This window comes from Schistocerca piceifrons, chromosome 7 (genome assembly GCF_021461385.2).
Source record: "Schistocerca piceifrons isolate TAMUIC-IGC-003096 chromosome 7, iqSchPice1.1, whole genome shotgun sequence".
In the NCBI taxonomy this organism is placed as follows: Eukaryota; Metazoa; Arthropoda; class Insecta; order Orthoptera; family Acrididae; genus Schistocerca; species Schistocerca piceifrons.
The window spans coordinates 192,230,904-192,252,733 of record NC_060144.1 but is presented as its reverse complement, the minus strand read 5'-3'; the positions used below and the strand labels follow the sequence as shown (position 1 = coordinate 192,252,733).

General features: G+C 40.9%; 2 protein-coding genes across 4 annotated transcripts in view; one reads left to right on the top strand and one right to left on the bottom strand.

The window, feature by feature from the left end:
• Nucleotides 1-21,830, bottom strand: part of LOC124805029 (GPI mannosyltransferase 2) — a 256,187-nt gene that overhangs the window by 33,291 nt on the left and 201,066 nt on the right. The gene's annotated exons all lie outside the window — the stretch shown is intronic.
• Nucleotides 1-21,830, top strand: part of LOC124805028 (dual oxidase 2-like) — a 250,335-nt gene that overhangs the window by 31,284 nt on the left and 197,221 nt on the right. For both annotated transcript variants that reach the window (XM_047265439.1, XM_047265440.1), the window contains exons 3-4: nucleotides 6,234-6,437; nucleotides 17,690-17,851. In XM_047265439.1, the coding sequence (XP_047121395.1) occupies nucleotides 6,234-6,437; nucleotides 17,690-17,851 (366 nt within the window). The remainder of the gene's footprint in view (nucleotides 1-6,233; nucleotides 6,438-17,689; nucleotides 17,852-21,830) is intronic.

The window sequence follows — 21,830 nt, the reverse complement described above, 5'->3', positions numbered from 1 at the left end:
ATTATGATTAAAACAGCTAATTGCCTTCAAGAAGTTTCAGAAGATTCCAGCTGATAAATACATTATCAACACCACAGGAAAAAACTTTCAGTATTATTTGTGCTGCCAAACTTAGATAAATCATGTCATTAGCAGTTTCCAAAATTAGATGTGCTTGCTATTATAAGTGAATATATTTTAAAAGCAACATTGCTTGTGAAAACAATGAAACTAAATTTCAACTGTGACATAATACTAGATAAAAATCAAAATATCGTATAGATATCCATCAAACTGCATCATGTGAAAATAATGAAGTTCATGCTGGGCTGAATTTAGCCAGTGTCTTTTCTAATGATCTGACAGCACTTCCTACTACCAAATTAAAAGACCAACATAAGTAATTAACAAAAAATAAATTTATTCTATAGAAGAATTCTTTGTCTCTGTAAAAAATAAACTGAAATATTTTGTTTTGTATTTCCGTTTCAGAGTATTAATGTAATTTATGAGAAATCAAATAATGATAAAAAACAGAAATTGTAGCATTGTTCTTATATATTAACAAATGTAAACTTGATCAAAACGTAAAATGTATGGTATTGTTAAACTCAAAACTGTAGTTTGCAAATTCCAACCTTTAACATTTTTAACTGATGTATTCAGAAGAATACCCTGGGTTTTGTTTTGAAACTTTAATTTTCTAGGGCGTGTATTGTCTAATCGGTGAAATACCTATTACCATTATTAGTATTTAATCATTCAAAAATTTGATTACGTATTCAGCAAATACACAAATAGCCACCAGAACAGGGTGGTCATTTTAAAATACAAACTGTGACTAAGTATTCAAATTACTACACAACAGGATGACAACACTCAAGTACATCACTGTCTCTAAATTTTTTGAAAGTGATGTAAGAAGTGGAACTGGATAGTAGGAACTGACATCTATGAGGCTGTCTTTTTTTATACAGAGGGGCCAAACAATGGCATATTTTAATCTATCTTGGAAAATAACCTGAGTTGCTGATGTATTATATGAGGGTAATCCCAAAAGTAAGGTCTCCTGTATTTTTCTAAGTACATAGACCTGTTTATTTCTACAATGGTTTACATCAGCTTACAGCTTGAACATTTAGCTATTTTTCGACATAATCACCATTTCTGTCGTTGCATTTTTGTAGAGCCTTTGGCAGTTTTAGTATGCCCATGTCATACCAGCTCGCCGCCATGCTGTTCAGAAAGTTATGAACTCTTCTTTCACCTCGTCGTCGGAGCTGAATCACTGGGATCACAATTAACACTGACAGGTACTGTGAGACTCTGAAAAAATTCAAACAGGCAAGTCAGAACTGGAGAAGAGGAATGTTGAGGAAGGATGTACACATTCTCCATCACAACGCTCGCCCACACACCGCTCAGCAAACTGTTGCTCTCCTGCAACACTTTCAGTGGAACATAATCACCCACCAACCCTATAGTCCTGACTTGGCACCCAGTGACTATCATCTGTTCCCTAGGTTAAAAGAACATTTGGCCGGAAAGCGATTCAGCTCCGACGCCGAGGTGAAAGAAGAGGTTCATGACTTTCTGAACAGCATGGCAGCGAGCTGATATGACATGGGCATACAAAAACCGCCAGAGCGTCTACAAAAATGCATCAACAGAAATGGTGATTATGTTGAAAAATAGCTAAATGTTCAAGCTGTAAACTGATGTAAACCATTGTAGAAATAAACAGGTCTATTTACTTATAAAAAAAATAGGACACCTTACTTTTGAGTTTACCCTCGTACATGCAACTGCATATTAAGGGGCTACAAACCCTACAAACAATTCCACTTAAGCTTTTACTTCAAGGGTAATGTTGATTATCTTCATTTTTGAGGAGGATGTATGAGAAATCTTCATTTCACTAAATTTCTCATACATTGCTTTTCAAGTGATCTGTTTTGCTTCCTCTTCTGAACATCTTGAAACAAAGTAATAGTTAAAAATTCCTGCTACATATGAACTGTCTTTAAACCTGTTCTCTTTAATAGAAACAATGATATCTTCTACAACTTCTTCTTCTGTCTCTTTTTAACCAATATTCCATACTGGAATGAATTATTACTCTGCAGTGGGGTGTACACTCATATGAAATTTTGTGGCAGATCGAAACACAAGACCTGGTAACTTTGCCTTCACTGAGCAAGGACTGGTAGGAGAGACAGGTTGGAGGACAGATCATGAGTGATGTTCGGGTAGCTCAGTCAGTAGAGCGCTTGCCCACAATCTCAATTCCTTGTCTGGCAAACAGTTTTGATCTGCCAGGAAGTTTCAAATCAGCAGGCACTTCACTGCAGAGTCAAAATTCATTCTGGAAGTAATCTGTCAGGTTGTGGTTAAGCTAATTCTCAGCACTGTTGTTTCCTCTAGGAGTGCTAATAATGCATGATATGCAGGCAGCCACACAGTCAGTGGAACAAGTGGCTGAAAAGCAAAGGTCCTAAGTCTGAGTCCCAAAAGGGCACACAGTTTGGTTGCCCAGTAAGTTTTAATATTCCATACTGATTTCTTTTTATTGTCTGATTTGTAAATTTTTGACAAAATGTGTGTACATATGGATTTTTTAGAACTTTTATTAATATGCTATAGTATTGTTTATAATATGAAAGTTATTTCTGGATCCTTACTTAATCTCACTATTTTGTAGATTTTTTAAATATTACCTGACAGTGCATTCAATCATTTTTTTGGGAAAATCCTTTCAAAAACGGATAAGGCCTTATTAAGAAATATGTTGAGTTTAGAGCTGGCATTAGGCTGACAGCAGTCTTCATTCAATCCATTCGATTTTTTATGATTCCTCTAATATATTTCATTGTTATCTTTGCATATTCTGGACTGTGTACATGCAAAATTATGTAATGATCCAACAATCAATTCCCATAGGACAGGCATGTGCATGGTTAGCTTCTGCTTGTTGTCTGACTACATTACCTACATTATCTAACCACCAACAGAATCTGCATTTCAACAGCTGCAATCCCTTCCACACCAAAAAATCCCTTTCATGCAGTCTCACCTCCTGAGGATGGCATATCTGCAGTGATGAGAACTCTCTCGCCCAGTATGCAGATGGTCTCACAAAGGCCTTCACAGACAGGTACTATCCTCCAGTTGTCGTCAACGAACAGTTTTCCTAAGCCACATTGCTACCCACCCCGTATCCTCCCACCACCTCCAAGAACCAGCTACAAGAAATTGCTCCCTTTGTCACCACTACCACCACTAACTGGAACAACTGAACCACATCCTTCATCAGGGCTTTGCTTACCCAAGACTCTACCCACCCCTCCCTAAATGGTGTTCCATCGGCCACCCAATGTCATAACTTCCTCGTCCCTACCAATGCCACTCCCAGTCCCAACATCTTGCCACAGGGATCATATCCCAGTGAAAGACCCATGTGCAAGCACTGCCCAATCCATTCATCAGCACATGCTATTGCAGTCCTGTCACATGCTTATCCTACCCCATCAGAGGCCAGGCCGACTGTGAAAGCAGCCATGTCATATACCAGCTCTTCAGCAATCACTTTACAGATTTTTGTATGTGTGTGACTGCCAAGCAGCTGTATATCGGGATGAATGAGCAAAACAAACTGTGGCCCGGAGGAAAGTGGACCACCCTGTGGTACAACAAACAGCTGAACATAACATGCTTGATTTCAATGGCTGCTTCACAACTGGGCCATCTGGATCCTCCCCTCGACCAGTCCCTTTCCAGAACTGTGTAGATGGGAGCTTCCTTACAACACATTCTCTATTCCCAAAATCATGTCGGCCTCAACCTATGACAACTTACTTTCCCCACAAACCACCACCTAACAAGTTCTGCCCCATCTGCCCTATCACCTCCTCCCAATTCATGTCTCCTCAACCCTCATTGTGCACTGCTCTCTACCAATGCACCCACCAGTCTTTTCCCTTTCTCTCATTTTGCATCCCCCCCCCCCCCCCCCTCAACTCACCTCCTTGCTCCACAGCAGCCCCCTAACAGTGCACGTGACAGGCTTGTCCTGCCATTTCTAGTTTCTGCACACTCCGCACTCCACAAGGCAATGCTGATTGCCCCCATCCCCGACCCATACCCTGATATTCCTCCCCAATCCCAGCCCGATTCCAGATTTCACCTTCCGTTTGAAGAAGTTGCATTCTGGCCAGAGCAGCCAGAGATAGCAGTCATGTGTTCCTGATGTGTGTGTGTTTGTGTGAATGTGTATGTTTCCTTTCTGAAGAAGGCTTTGGCCAAAAACTCAAAATGCAGTAGTATTTTCAATGTACCTGTTTGCAACTCGTCATTTTTATGGTGAGCTGCAATCTCTCCTTTTCAGAATGTTGTTACTTCTTTTTCAATAATTTTACCCTTTCACAAATTTATTTTAATCTTTTATACTTTTAGTTTACCCTTTATTTCCATCTGCATCCATATGTTGATTCAGTTCTGCATCTTTCAATTCCCATAATCTAGCATCTTGAGTCTCTTTTCCTACCTCCCAACCATGGGCAGCCACAGAAATTTATTCAAAAGAGGACAAGATTATAAAATTTCATTTGAATCACCTAACTGATTTGACAAGTTTGAGAATGTCAAATTTGAGAAAAGAAATTACCTACATATCTATATAATTATCCAGTGTATCCAACTAGTTACAGAATAAATCTAGAAAATATTCACAAAATGTAATATTTTTGTTCATATTCCAATAATATTAAACTGATCCTGAAAATATATATATATATATAAATAAAGAGAAGAGACAGAGAGAGAGGAAAAAAAGAGAGAGAGAAAAAAAACAGAAAATGCTGTTGTTTACTAACAAATATGCCATTGATTAATACTCCTCAAAGTGCAGAAAAGGATAAACAAATTTTAGAAATGATTAGATTCCATTAGGAAGACATTATTTACTGACAAAGCCTATCACCTGATCATGTTAATGGATTTACTGCAATGTTTTCATGCCTTCTGTTTTTTAAAGTTTACTATATAATTAAAGTTTAATAAAATGTGCTAAGGGTTTTCGGTAAAGTCTAATCCCCCACCAGTATTCAATGAGATGAATGTAGAAATCGCCCAGAACAATCCCAAATTGGCCACTACAACCTACTCTTAGCGGTGTTGTACCGAGCCAAGAAGGTCCTTGTCTTCCCAGTTTTAAATATACATGCCAAATGGACTGCTGAATTTGTAATTACATTTTTGCCTGTTACATTATGTTGCACCCCACGTGATTTGTGAAGCTTCCAATTACTGGAGTGGAGATCTTTTTGATCTTATAATTTCGTGTCTTTTTTCCTTCTCTTCTAGTGAAGAAAATTGTATTCTTTCTTCCTGATTGATGCATTTGGGTAAATAGATGATATACAGATGAATACATGGTTCAGCAAGAGTATTCTTCAAAGTCAACTGCAATTGTAAAATTAAATGTGGTATCAGCCAACTGTGATAGGTCTTAATTTCCAAACAGACAAATGGTAAACCACTGTTGTGGTTAAGTTGTGCTGCAGGAGAAGGGACCATCTTTGAAGTTGGGTACCAAAGTGAGGCATTTATCCTGTAATTGCGTTGGGAACAGACACTGGAATCAGTGTGCTGGAATGGTCCCTTTCTGCAGCTCCATGATGATTCTATGAGGACGTGCCTGTCATTGGTTTGGTGAAACTATATTGGCAATGTTCCGCAAATACTCACATCCATACTGACTGCAGCACAGCACTGAAACCACCACCATGTCAAATGAAAGGTATAATTTCCCTTGGACACCTAACAACCAAATAAACCCAATTTTAACAGTGATCGCTAAAAAAACACTATTTTACATTGTACTCAGGAATGCTATATATATGATCTAATAAAATCACAATCATATTTCAAGAAGTGCACACTCTTGACCCCTCACCAGTCCCCTCTTTTGCAGATCCCTATGCTCTGAACCATCATTTTTCTACTTCCTGTTTTCCCACTTTTTTGTTACTTCATGTACATTTGAGAGCTAGAACTCATTTGTTGTTAAATTTATGGATCTGTTACTCCTCCTCTTATTTTTTTTAGGAAAATGTTCCTCTTTTGTCATAAATATTGTTAAACTTTATTTATCAACTGAGGTCTCTCACTGAATTACTTTAACTTGCTGAAATGAATGTTGCCACATTCATGTTAAAATATACTGTATTTGAACTTAACAATCTTTCAATTTTCAGACAGAAGATTAAAACCACCAGGAGAGGTTTTGGCTAATCGAAATGATCATAATGCAAGAGGATACCTTGCACAGTGGCTTGTTAGTGGATGTTGGGGTGAAGACTGCCATGAAGGAGGAAAGCCTAAATCAAACGATGAGACTGAATATGAAGGTTATGATGGATTTTATAACAACATGGCTAAACCTGACCTTGGAGCCATAGGTAAAAAACAAAATATAATGATAAACTGAGTTATCCACATAATACTTTTGCACTATGGCAGTTTAAGTTGAGAAAACTGGTTAAGAATAAAAAGTCATATTCATACTCCAAATATTGAACAATTTTTCATAAAACTGAAAGAAGCTGACACAAAATAACATAAACTATTTCACTGGTTAAAGAGAAACATTGCAGATATCAATGAATTTAATTAAGCTAATGCAGTGTACATTTATGTGATTACAGCTACAGTTTTAAGAAGTTTTGGATGATTACAATTGTAGCACATGACATATATCATAGTAAAATGACAGTTTGAGCTACACTTGTGTTATCTATGAACATTATAACACACATTATAACACTATCTTGCATGGAATACTGTTTTCCATTAATTCCTAAGTGAGTATTTACATGATTAGTGCAATATTTCCACCTTTTTCTGATTGTAGACCAGTTTTTCTACAGTTTCAGATTTTTGTGTTTCTTTTTTAGATTGCAACATAAACATAAATTGTATAAAGTTGAAGAAAGTCATGTTATTGCAATGAGCTGCTTTCAATCAATGCTTTATTGGAGACTAGTGTCAATAAGGAGTACCGATTTGCAGTCGACCAACATAATAGAGAAAAATCACAAGAAAATATGTAAATGTACAATTATTTTTATACAAATCATAAAGGTGTTGTGCAGAAAGCTATTTGTAGCTAATAACATACACAAAAAAAACACTCCCCTCCCCCCCCCCCCCCCCACTCAACTCCCTGTAGATGAGGCTATTACAATTCTAGTGATCGACTGCTGGAGTATTTGCACCAAAGTCTCAGAGTTTGTAGCACACAAAAAGCAATAGTGCTCATAAAGGGTCCATCAGAATGAATAGGAGGACATGAAGAGGATATAACTTTGGAACGAATTAATAAATTTATCACCTAATTCAGCATGGTCAATGTGATCTCCAGAGTTGCACACATCCTTTCCTTGCATTCAGCCATGATATGAGAATGTGTAGCGAACACTTGACTCTTCAAGTATAACCACAAAAAGAAGTAAGGGGTACTCCAATCAGGTGACTGTGCTGGCTAATGAATGTGTGTAAATGTGAAAACCAACTGACCAGGAAAATGACATCATAAGACAATCTGGGTCTTGTGGCGGCGGCGGGGAGGGGGGGGGGGGGCGGCATATGAGCTGTTGCAGGTCCGGTTGGAACTATGAGTCGCTGGAACGAGGAAATAAGTTAAACTGTAGATGCAGTGATCACTAGTAACTGTTACTGCATGGCCAAGGAAGATCATGAAAAAAATATGGACTAAGATGTTGAACAGAGGCACAGTGCACCACACAGTCCCACCTCATTCAGCTTAAAAGGAGCACCTTGGTTATGTGGCACCCAGTATCTGCAACTCTGTTTATTTACACAACCATGTGTATGTCTCACTGACATCAGTATGCTGTACTGCATCTGCAGTCAGCTGCTATAAGTTCCACAAAGCGAAAGGTGGAGGTTCATCAATCTCATTCAGTTAATTTCTGTACAACCTGAAATTTGTATGGGTGGAAGCACAGATTATCAATGATGATCGCCACAGGGAATGATCTTGAGGGAACGATCTCGACACTGCTGGTGCCAAGGCATGTATGGCAGCAGAATGGTTAGAACTTCATGTGAGTACTTGACATGCCTCCATCACTTGGTCCGTGGTCCACTGTGTCCTTTACTGCCCTGGATTTTGCTTCTTTGCACAAGGTGCAGCAGTCTCACGTTGTTGCACCCACTGAATAATTTTCTGATGATCTGGGACTTCATCAAATTGTTTAAACTCAAACTGGTGATTAAAATGTTACTGACTGTGATGGGAGACTTGTTATTTTGTAAATATGCCTTGATGGCAAATACTCGATACACTGAACTCCACAAGGCCATAATTACAAATGATCATCCTCCCTCAATGCAGCATGTGTATACCTATTTGAGAAGGCATATTACACGACTCAAATCCTATTATTCATTTTGCCCAACCCTGTACAATACTACACGCAGAAAGCTAGTTAAAGCCCAAAAGTAATAGCATTGAGAGTTTTTGGGTCAATAGGATAAATAAATGGGAAGTGGAGGTGTTACGTTCTTCAAAACAGACAAAAAGCTCAAATCAAGTGAGATGGAAATTTGACAATTGCGAGATTGTTTTGAAGATACTCAGTATCAAGGGAGGGCATAAATTTATAATTGGGTACTTCTATCAACCACCACTCTCACCCTTCGATTTAAATGAAAACTTTACACAAAATCTCTGCTTGCTAATACATATATTCTTCAACCACATAGTAATCACAGTGGAAGACTTTAATCATCCAACAATCAATTGATAAAAACTAGAGTTACAATTTTGTAAATGATGAGGGGGCAAGACATCCTGCAAAACAATACTAAATTTCTTCTCTGAAAAACTACTCTGCACAAAGGAAGATTCAATCAAAAAATGAATAAATATGAGGCAGAATTTTTTGTCAGTACTTACATTCAGGAGGCAAAATATTTACTACTGCTGATAGTCATTTATTATAAAAGTGGAGTCTGAGGGCTCTTCCCTTCCTTTTTAACCTTTCGCACTTTATACCACTTTCCTTCCCAACAAAGCAACTAATAGTTCTGAAAGTTAGGATAATGTCACCACTTTCACTATTGTATGCATCTGTTGGTAGTCATAAACATTTTTGTCTCCTGAATATATTCCTGCAATCTTTCTCTGCACTGAAACTTATATTTGGGTTTTAATTCTATGTGAATGTCATTTATTCACTGTACATCTGATAAGTGCACTACATCCTATCTGATGTAATTTAGCTCCTGTATCAACTCCATAAACTTATCTTTCGATCCTAAAATTCGAACAATGGAAAGTCTAGGATGGAATAACAACAATATTAAAAAAAAGATCAGACTGCTACACACTATGTAGAGGAGTCACTGAATCACATACAGGCACAATGAAGAGACCGCTATAGATTTAAGCTTTCAGGCAAAAGGCATTCTTCAAAAGTAGAAGACACACATATCCACCTAACAAACACTCACACGACTACTGTCTCCAGCCACTGTGGCTGGACAGTGGACTGCAACTGGGCCTGACAGAAGGGGCAATCTAGTGCAGTTGGTGGGGTGTAGTTAGAAGGCATGAGGCAGCGAAGGGATAGTGGAGTAGGTGTTGGGGAAGAGGTGGAGACAGGGTGTGCTGTGAAGTGCAGTTGGGACGTATTAAGGGGGAAAGGATGGGTGGGAGAGGGGAGTGGAAAATGAGAGAAGTAGAGAAGGGGAAAAAGACTGGTGGCTGTGTTGGTTGAATAGAAGGTTGTGTAGTGTTGGAAAAGGGAGCAGGGAAAGGGATAGGTAGCTGGAGGGCAGGAACTAGTGGAGGTTGAGGCAAGGGAGGTTACAGAAACATAGGATATATTGTAAGGAGAGTTCGCATCTGCACAGTTCAGAAAAGATGGTTTTCATAAGAAGGATCCGAACAGCGCAGGCTGTGAAGCAGTCACTGAAGTGCAGGACATCGTGTTTGGTTCTGTCCTTTCGGTGTGCCTTCATGCAAACCAACATCTCCTCTATATGATCCTAAAGTTCTGGAATTTATTGTTGCTAAAAAAAAATTGGAGCAGTTAGGGTTATATGGTCTATGTTATTTTTTATGTAGCCAAACTTTATGTATAGAGGTGAGGATGAACAGTAATCGAGAAATTTTCCATGGGCTGAAACCACTGCCCAAGTTACTTCAAACCAGTACTTATATATTCTTTTACCTAGGCTGGTATACCAATTTCCCAGGAATGCATACATGACAGTAGGGCCTGCAACAGTCCTACCAGAAGTACACCAGTGATGTAACGTGACCTTATTGGTGGGCATACACAAAATAAATGATGATTTTCAAATAGTGTATAAGTAATACTTTATTAGCATGACACATAAAGATCAAGGTTCAAAATAATGTCATCAGCGACATATACAGTAGATTCAAATAGCCATAACTGAAGGGTCCTCCAAATCTAATAGAAATTTGATGAAGTCAAAGTCTGCTGTACTGTAGCTTTTGATGGTAACTGCTAGGCATAGGTTCACAGTCCAAGTCCCGCAGAAAAATACCACTCCTAGGGCAGTGATACCAGAGAAGGCCACTGTCAGAGGAGGCTCCAAAGGTGATGGTTGGCATCTTGGTGTGGCTGCTGTTGAGCATCTTCCATGGGCAGCTGTCAGAGCAGTGTCGTGGTGCACACTAGATCCAAGGGCTGTACTCGGGAGGACAGAGCCTGTGAGCTCTAAGAGACAGAGCCACTGGGCATGGCTGGCTGCAAGTGGTCAGACAATGTCTTAAATATACTGTTGGTGGAAGGATACCTGTTTGGTGTTCAGTGAGCATGTGAATCACGGATGCACCATACTGTCCGCAACTGTAATGCCAATGTTGTCGATATGTGCCCAGCTAGTGGTGAGGCTGTCACCTCTGGTGGTGCCTGCTAGAGGTTAGCTTGTCAGCAGGTGTGTTTATGTTGTTGGTTGTAATGTTGCTGTATAGATGGTGTGCACACAGCTAATGTTTGGATTGCCGATACATGTACTGTATCCAGCAGAAGATGCTTGCTCTACTGGAGAGTGCAGCCAGACACTAGTTGTGGGCACTATGCTGATAGCTGTAGCATTAGGCAAATGACTGGGATATGCCATCCCTTTCTCCTTAACAAAAAGATGGAAGAGCCATCTTGACACTGGCCAAAGGATGCAGCATCCTCTCCCCTGCAGGGAAAACATTTTTGTCAAGTCAACAATGAGATTGCAGTGCCAATGGGTGTTCTCCCAAATGAACTTGTCTTGGAGTGCATGGTTTGGCGTGGCTAGTTGTGTGGAGCAGTTCAGGAGGGAACAACCACAGAGCCAGGGAAGAACAGCTGGGGTCCCATGGAGGCTGTCAGTGTTACCAGGTGGAGCCAACTGGTTGGAGTGAGAGATGCCCCTCGGGTGAAATATGCACCACCCAACAGAAGAACATGGTGCAAAGACTAGCCCGGTGCATCGCTGGGTGCGGACAACAGAATGATAAGATACATCAAGTGGAGCCTCCTGTCTGAAAATGGGTATGTCACAGGAGAAGTGAACTTTGCACTGCTGAGAGAGAGACTGCGTCTGCTGGAAAAGGCAAATGTCCTGGAGGGATCTGTCTCAGCTCTGTTCGGTCCACTTCCCGAAGTGTGGAGACCCCTCAGGTGACCGAAAACTTGGCTGGTGAGAGGATGTACTCGAACAGGCGCAGCTGAGGAATGGCTGAAAATCCAATGGTACCTGCCATTCGTCATATGGCAGGCTGCCAGGGGTGCCAACAAAAAGTGGGGTAATGTGACCAAGCAAGGAGTGGAAAAAATATGCCGTATACAGGTGTAGAAGCCTCTAGAAGGAAATGAGTGGTGAACCAAGAAAGTAAGGGGACATACACAGAGAGCGAATAGGAATGACCAGTAGAAAGTCCCGGGAGGATGTGAAAATGTCTTGAAAGGACGGCATGCATAGGATCATGAGAACAGCATAGGAAGGTGAATCATAAGTGGTATGTATTAGAGATACCAGAATCGACAATGTGGAAGAGGAATAAAAGCCTGTAAGAGGCTGAAGCGCTGGAGGAAACATAGAAAACCACAACATAAGCACAAGTCACTCAGAAGAGAGAAGGCATGAAGTGATGTGCTGCCCTCATGAGCAACACCAGCCACGGTTGCAATGTCTTGGTAAAGGCGGGAAGCGGTGAAGGCAGCATTGCGCTATGCCAGAGGAGGGGAGTGGCTGGGGGGACCATGTTGGTAGAGGGGGGAAAAAAGCAACAACACACAAGGAGAAATCAAGCACCACAGGAAGTGATGAAGCCTGCACGGTGATGCACAGCACCCAGATGTGAGAACAGCATGAAGTGCTGTGCGACCCTTGTGAGGAAGGCCATCCATGGCTGCATCTTCTTGGCAAAGGTGTGAAGCAGGAGAGGCAGCATTGCGCTCAGCCTGAGAAGACAGCATCTTGGTGGGACGTGGTGGCAGCCAGGTCTAGTTTCAGCAATGCTTGATGACTACCCTGGAACTGCTGATCCCACCCTCATCACCCACTGATGTGTCCTGTCCTGAATGGTAGATGCATACACACAATAGATGGTGCTTCCTAGGTAGTGTGTAACCAATATTTTATAAGCACAACATATAAGGAGCAAGGTTCAAAATAAGGTCCTTAGTGATGTATGTGGGAGATTCAGGTTGATACAACTATAGGATACTCCTGACCTGATAGGAATATGACAAAGTCCATTGAGATGGTAATTCCTAGGCAGATTCACAGTCTAAGTTCCACAGACACCCCACAGGAGAACACTCATCCTGGGAAAGTGATGGCTGGTGGCACAGTGTGCAGTGTAGTGCAGTGCAGTGTAGATTCGATGACTGGGCTCGGCCGGATGGAGCTCACGAGTCTAGAGATACCTGCTCAGTGCTCAGTGAGCACACGACTTGCAGTTGAATGTAGTGAAGGCAACTGCAGTGTTGCTATTGTTGTTGTGTGTATGTCAGGTCATAAGGATGTTGCCTCTTGTGATGCACGCTAGAGCTTAGTCTGTCAACAGGTGTGCTTGTCAACTGTAATGTTGCCACATATACAATGTGCACGCAGCCAGTGTTTGGACTGCTAGTGCACATTCCATCTCCAGCAGAAGATGCTTGTGGTACTGCAGTGCTGTTACCAGCAGGTCGCTGTAGCTATAGTGGCACGCGAATGGCCGGAATAATGCAAGTTGTCTACTGCAACCTGTGGTGTTTGCCAAAACAAGAACATTGATCACAACAGACTCAGCAGTGACCTGAGTGATCCTAAACATCAGGGCCATAGATCAACAGCTGATCATTTGCCAGCAAGAATCTATGACAATACTGTCATTTAAGAGTGAGTCAATCTTAATTTGATTTGTAACACATTTAGTGTAGATGGTAACAGACTGTGACTTACCTGACTGTCTACAGGGCAGGTTGGTGAGCTGACAGCTATACTTCCTTGGTGATTTCTGTTTTATGGGCATTAGGCTACAGTCGAAGGCATGTTTCTGTGTCTAATATTTTGCCTCCTAATGCTGGAGATATCCTCAGAGTCTAAAAACATGCAGTTAGTTAATTTTCAAACTTAAGCAAGGCCAGCTAGCTGAAATGTTTACATGTAACTGCACAACAGTTGTGTCATTTGACTGCCCCCAAAGGGTTCCGCTGGATAGGTCAGGAGTCCACTACACGCAACATGCGGCTACACGGGTAGCAGGGGTTGTGTGGCGTGGGCTGGGCGGTTTTTTAGGTTAGATGGCCTTGGGCAAGTACAGAAAGGGCAACAGCCTCAACGGGTGCGGGGCAAAGTCAGGACATGCGGGGACCAGCCAGCAATCGGTATTGTAATTGTCAACTGTCGAAGCTGCGTTGGTAAAGTACCGGAACTTCAAGCGCTGATAGAAAGCACCGAAGCTGAAATCGTTATAGGTACAGAAAGCTGGCTTAAGCCAGAGATAAATTCTGCCGAAATTTTTACAAAGGTACAGACGGTGTTTAGAAAGGATAGATTGCATGCAACCGGTGGTGGAGTGTTCGTCGCTGTTAGTAGTAGTTTATCCTGTAGTGAAGTAGAAGTGGATACTTCCTGTGAATTATTATGGGTGGAGGTTACACTAAACAACCGAACTAGGTTAATAATTGGCTCCTTTTACCGACCTCCCGACTCAGCAGCATTAGTGGCAGAACAACTGAGAGAAAATTTGGAATACATTTCACATAAATTTTCTCAGCATGTTATAGTCTTAGGTGGAGATTTCAATTTACCAGATATAGACTGGGACACTCAGATGTTTAGGACGGGTGGTAGGGACAGAGCATCGAGTGACATTATACTGAGTGCACTATCCGAAAATTACCTCGAGCAATTAAACAGAGAACCGACTCGTGGAGATAACATCTTGGACCTACTGATAACAAACAGACCCGAACTTTTTGACTCTGTATGTACAGAACAGGGAATCAGTGATCATAAGGCCGTTGCAGCATCCCTGAATATGGAAGTTAATAGGAATATAAAAAAAAGGAGGAAGGTTTATCTGTTTAGCAAGAGTAATAGAAGGCAGATTTCAGACTACCTAACAGATCAAAACGAAAATTTCTGTTCCGACACTGACAATGTTGAGTGTTTATGGAAAAAGTTCAAGGCAATCGTAAAATGCGTTTTAGACAGGTACGTGCCGAGTAAAACTGTGAGGGACGGGAAAACCCCACCGTGGTACAACAACAAAGTTAGGAAACTACTGCGAAAGCAAAGAGAGCTCCACTCCAAGTTTAAACGCAAGCAAAACCTCTCAGACAAACAGAAGCTAAATGATGTCAAAGTTAGCGTAAGGAGGGCTATGCGTGAAGCGTTCATTGAATTCGAAAGTGAAATTCTATGTACCGACTTGACAGAAAATCCTAGGAAGTTCTGGTCTTACGTCAAATCAGTAAGTGGCTCGAAACAGCATATCCAGACACTACGGGATGATGATGGCATTGAAACAGAAGATGACACGCGTAAAGCTGAAATACTAAACACCTTTTTCCAAAGCTGTTTCACAGAGGAAGACCGCACTGCAGTTCCTTCTCTAAATCCTCGCACAAACGAAAAAATGGCTAACATCGAAATAAGTGTCCAAGGAATAGAAAAGCAACTGGAATCACTCAATAGAGGAAAGTCCACTGGACCTGACGGGATACCAATTCGATTCTACACAGAATACACGAAAGAACTTGCCCCCCTTCTAACAGCCGTGTACCGCAAGTCTCTAGAGGAACGGAGGGTTCCAAATGATTGGAAAAGAGCACAGATAGTCCCAGTCTTCAAGAAGGGTCGTCGAGCAGATGCGCAAAACTATAGACCTATAGCTCTTACGTCGATCTCTTGTAGAATTTTAGAACTATGTTTTTTGCTCGCGTATCATGTCATTTCTGGAAACCCAGAATCTACTATGTAGGAATCAACATGGATTCCGGAAACAGCGATCGTGTGAGACCCAACTCACCTTATTTGTTCATGAGACCCAGAAAATATTAGATACAGGCTCCCAGGTAGATGCTATTTTTCTTGACTTCCGGAAGGCGTTCAATACAGTTCCGCACTGTCGCCTGATAAACAAAGTAAGAGCCTACGGAATATCAGACCAGCTGTGTGGCTGGATTGAAGAGTTTTTAGAAAACAGAACACAGCATGTTGTTATCAATGGAGAGACGTCTACAGACGTTAAAGTAACCTCTGGCGTGCCACAGGGGAGTGTTATGGGACCATTGCTTTTCACAATATATATAAATGACTTAGTAGATAGTGTCGGAAGTTCCATGCGGCTTTTCGCGGATGATGCTGTAGTATACAGAGAAGTTGCAGCATTAGAAAATTGTAGCGAAATGCAGGAAGATCTGCAGCGGATAGGCACTTGGTGCAGGGAGTGGCAACTGACCCTTAACATAGACAAATGTAATGTATTGCGAATACATAGAAAGAAGGATCCTTTATTGTATGATTATAAGACAGCGGAACAAACACTGGTAGCAGTTACTTCTGTAAAATATCTGGGAGTATGCGTGCGGAACGATTTGAAGTGGAATGATCATATAAAATTAATTGTTGGTAAGGCGGGTACCAGGTTGAGATTCACTGGGAGAGTGCTTAGAAAATGTAGTCCATCAACAAAGGAGGTGGCGTACAAAACACTCGTTCGACCTATACTTGAGTATTGCTCATCAGTGTGGGATCCGTACCAGATCGGTCTGACGGAGGAGATAGAGAAGATCCAAAGAAGAGCGGCGTGTTTCGTCACAGGGTTATTTGGTAACCGTGATAGCGTTACAGAGATGTTTAATAAACTCAAGTGGCAGACTCTGCAAGAGAGGCGCTCTGCATCGCGGTGTAGCTTGCTCGCCAGGTTTCGAGAGGGTGCGTTTCTGGATGAGGTATCAAATATATTGCTTCCCCCTACTTATACCTCCCGAGGAGATCACGAATGTAAAATTAGAGAGATTAGAGCGCGCACGGAGGCTTTCAGACAGTCGTTCTTCCCGCGAACCACACGCGACTGGAACAGGAAACGGAGGTAATGACAGTGGCACGTAAAGGGCCCTCCACCACACACCGTTGGGTGGCTTGCGGAGTATCAATGTAGATGTAGATAAGTGAGTCATGTCAAAATGTGTTATGGAGTTTGGATTCCACATTTCTACCATTTTCTTTACTTAGCACCAAGATCCACAACTTGTCGTTTTTGTGATTTTGAGTTTCTACGGACCCTCTGTACTCCCTTGTATAAAAATGATTTGACCTTCATTAAACTACAGAATAGAATTTGGTGATATACTGGTCCCAACAAATGGTCTCCTACTGGCTATTCAACCGTGTTTCCCAGATGGTTATTGGTCTTGCGTTCTTTCCGACATGTGTTCATGCTACTGTCGGTAGTTTCCATATAAACTTGAACTTAGAGCTAAATAAAGCAAATATCACTAACATTTATATAGTACAAGCTCCATAACAAATGTTGGTGCAAGCTTCAGTAGTGGTTGGATAAAATCACAACCCAACTGTTGTGTGGTTACATATAAATAGTTTGGCTTCCACATCTTTTTTTAAGTTTGCAGATCAACCAAGCAGAGCTTTGTAGCAGCTGAGGATGCATCCAGCATTAGGGGATGAAACATTAGGCAGTGAAACATATTTTAGACCACATCTTAATGTCTAATAAACAGAAACCACTATGGATGTAAATACCAGTAGTCAAAGCGTGCAAAACATTACCATCGACATTTGTTCCCCACAAAACAATTCACGAATATTGTTATGTTAAGGACACCTATGTCTGCACAGTGTGAATCTCTCCATCTGACATTGGGAGTTACCCAGGGTGGTTACTTCTATCCTCACTAAGATGTAATTCAGGGCTTCCTCTCAGCTCTTAACAGAATCACTTTTGCACCCAGATTTTGAGATTATGTTTAATAAATAACAAGCTTAATGGTGTGCTTGTGGATGTAAAGCTGAGCTGTTGTTTTGACTTAAGCATAAAGTGGAAACAGCAACTAGGCTGTATACACAGAAGCACACCATCAAACAGTCACACAAAGAAAATCAGAAAGGTCCCAAATAACAAGCTACTAACATCAACTGTTTTGTTCTTTACCAGATACACCACTCTTACGAAGGGTTCCAGCAGCGTATGCAGATGGTGTTTACCAGCCAGCAACAAAGAACAGGCCCAATCCTCTGGTTCTCAGCGAACAGCTCATGAGTGGAAACATTGGAAACAGATCGAATACTGGAAAATCAGCTTTGCTTGTATACTTTGGTAAAGATGATATCTTTATTGGCTCTTTACTGAGTCTTCAATTATGATAAGAGTATGGATATCCTTGTGTTGTTGTAAAAGAATTTTTTTGCAGTCCCAAAGGCATTTCACAATGAGAGCTACACTTTGTGTGGATGTAGGAAGATACCATCTCATCACATGCAACAGAATGCGGTCAGTATTCTTTAGGAGTTGAATATGGAACTTTCCTGTGCTATGCTTTTTAGTTTCTTCTGATAATGGAGTCTTAAGAAATATATCACTTGAAATATCCCCATGTAAGTGAATTACAGCATTATGGATGGATAAATAAATAGGTGGAGAAGGAGAGAAGGGCGTGTGGGAGGAGGGGGGGGGGGGGAGAGGGGGGGGGGGGGGAGAGCTGCTGCACTGCTACACAGTCCCGTTACTGGCCCAACACATTGCTGCACTCTGTGGTGTTGCCATCACAGCTCCATGACATTGTTGTGTAATCAAACACAGAAGCTAGCATGGTGTGGAACACTGGACATACAGTGCTCTGACATTTCTGTAAATGATTCTTCAGGTCTTATTTTCATCACCTGGAAATATCCTTGGACTGTATAATTCAACAGAACAATTAGAGGTTGGTCTACTGATTAGTGCCATACTAAATTACGATTTTCATACCATTAGTTTTTAACAACAACTGATGTAAAGTTTTCCACTGACAAGAAACCAAACTGAAAATATTATTAAAAACACAGAAATTGTGTGTTACTTGTAGATGATATCAGCAATATTCTTTAATATTAGTGTTGGGAATTGAATAATACAAGAAATAAATACTTGTGAAATATCAGTTGCCTCTTAACAGTTAATAAGCGTACCCTCTAACAATGAAAACATTCCTCTCTCTTTCACAACACATTTCTATTGTAAGTGGTATAATATGCCACTGCAATAATGGCACGATTAATCGAATTGGAAAATGGCACTTGACATTGCGAATTTTGTTTTCTCCTCCAATGTCGAGCCTCGACACAATTTTTTGTAGCTCTCACATGCTCCATTCTCAAATCTGACTGTATAAAGTATCAATGTTGCATAGTACAGCCATCTCAGTAAGCCTATGTTAACTCAATGTCAAACTGGTGCAGTTGTGTTGAGAGAAAGTTGTAATTATTATGTTCAAGTTAGTAGGTGCAAAATGGCCAGTTCTTTATGCACTGACTGTAGAGCTTTTAGAGGAACTTCTAAGAAAAAACAAGAGTAACAATGAATTTGATGATAAAGAGTGAGTCACCTGTCAACAAATTGAGTGAAATGACAATGGAAACAGTTCACTCTAAAGAGTTTCAAAAATATCATGCAGTGAAAAGTTTTGTAATGTAATGCTTATGTAAATATATTTGTACAAAAGCACACTTTTTGTTTTAATGTATACCATGACTGTTTGTCAGTGGCCTGATTGTTTCCACAGAGACACTGTATAATTTTTTGTAGTGCACTTACTACCCAAGTGGTAGTGATAAATAAGAGCACACAGAGGTGCCCTGTGTCTGCATTATGGTGTGAAAAGGGTTAAGGGTTAATATTTCACTAACAACAGGGTCATTACAGTCTGAACATATGCATCGATATGATGTATGGAGGTCATCTTCAGAGGAGCCATTTCAGCATTTGCCTTAATATGTTTAACCAAACCACAGAAACCCATATCTGAATGTCCTTTATCTATGGAATGTATGACATTAGATTGCTGAGATAGACAAGCTCTCATGAAATGTATATTAATGACTTTCAGCAGAAGTGCAATAGAGCCAGATTTACTGTTAGCATATAGTTGGCAGTCTGTGCACATGATATCCGTATGTTGTTTTACTTCGGAAATTTTCATTTCTGATATCAAATGAGTTAATTATTTAGGGTCTGTAAAAGTAAAAAAAAAAATTGTGATCCAAAAGAAAGAATTTTTAATTAACTAATTAATCCACATACTGTGTTCCATAAAGTTCATCAGGGGAGTCTTAAGGGATATGAATGAGTGAAGTTATACATCAACAGGCAAACAAAGCCACTATTAGCTATTTCTGTAAGGTATACTAACCCTGTATTATGATTAATGCTAATCTTAACAGAATCTTCTACATCTACATCTACATTGATACCCCGCAAGCCACCCAACGGGGTGTGGCGGAGGGCACTTTACGTGCCACTGTCATTACCTCCCTTTCCTGTTCCAGTCGCGTATGGTTCGCGGGAAGAACGACTGTCTGAAAGCCTCCGTGCGCGCTCTAATCTCTCTAATTTTACATTCGTGATCTCCTCGGGAGGTATAAGTAGGGGGAAGCAATATATTCAATACCTCATCCAGAAACGCACCCTCTCGAAACCTGGCGAGCAAGTTACACCGCGATGCAGAGCGCCTCTCTTGCAGAGTCTGCCACTTGAGTTTATTAAACATCTCCGTAACGCTATCACGGTTACCAAATAACCCGGTAACGAAACGCACCGCTCTTCTTTGGATCTTCTCTATCTCTTCCGTCGGTTCTTGGTAGAACAACATTATAATAATAAATGAAAAGCACCAGTTTGCTTTTGTTCTACAATATTGCTTTTCATTTATTATTAATGCTAATCTAATCACTCTATTAATTGTGGGAATTACTTCTAGAGTATCTTATATCTGACTGTTTTCAGTACTGGATGATAATGATGAATGATGATGATGATGATTATGATTATGATATTTGGTTTGTGGGGCGCTCAACTGCACGGTTATCAGTGCTCAAAAAAATTCCCAACCTTTGCTCAGTCCAATCTGCCACTTTCATGAATGATGATGAAATGATGAGGACAAAACAAACACCCAGTCATCTCGAGGCAGGTGAAAATCACTGACCTGCTGGGAATCGAACCTGGGACCCTGTGCTCCGGAAGCTAGAACGTGTCCACGAGACCACGAGCTGTGAACGTCAGTACTGGAGAAGGTAGTAGTGGGAGGACGTACGGGACAGGTCTCGCAACTGCATCTGCTGCAGGGATACGAGCCGTGAGGCAAATGGATTTGGAGCAGGGGTGGGGTAGTGATGGAAAAGGATATTCCAGAGGAATACCATTGTGGGTGTGGTGGGAAGGATAGTGGGGAGGATATTTTCAATTTCAGGACAGGATAAGAAACAGTCGAAATCTTGGCACAGAATGTGATTTAGTTGCTCCATCCAGGGTGGTACTGTCACATGATGAATGCTCCTTTTTGACTGGAGTCTGGTTATATGTGAAAAGGGGGAGGGGGGGACTGGTGGCACAAGGCACAGAAGATCTGTTTCTGGACAAGATTTGAAGGTAATTTCGGTGTGTGAATGGCTGAGTGAGACCCTTGGTACTTTTGGAGAGGAACTGCTCAAAACAAAAGATGTGATTACTTTGGTCATTGAATGGACTTCTGGGTGGGGAATGGATCACAGCTGTCAAAGTGGAGGTATTGTTGGTGGTTGGTAGGTTCCGTGTGGACAGGGGTACTGATGCAGCCATCACTGATGAGGAATTGACGTCATGGAAGTTGGCTCATTGCCATGGGGAGGACCAAGTAAAGCGAATGGGGTGAACGTATTGAGCTTCTGTAGGAATTTGGATAAGGTATATTCATTCTCAGTCTGTATCATGAAAATCCCACCACAGGTGGCTTTTTTTTTTTTTTTTTTTTTTTTTTTTTTTTTTTTTTTTTTTTTTTTTTTTTTTTTTTTTGAGCCCTACACTTGGCTTAGTTACCAGGAATTCACCACCTAGGGAGTTCTGTAATAGTTCAGACATTCCTTTCCCTACACTGCTTCCTATCAGGACCTTTTGGTCTTTTTAAACCTTTTACTAATACCAACCTTATCTTGAATTTTTTTCCTTGTCTTGTCAGTGTTTCTTAACTCCTGCAGACTTTTCTCCAAAGTCTTCAGCACAGTGAAGCTGTTGGAAACATCTACACTAAAGATAGCAGACTGAATGCATCTGTTGGACCTCT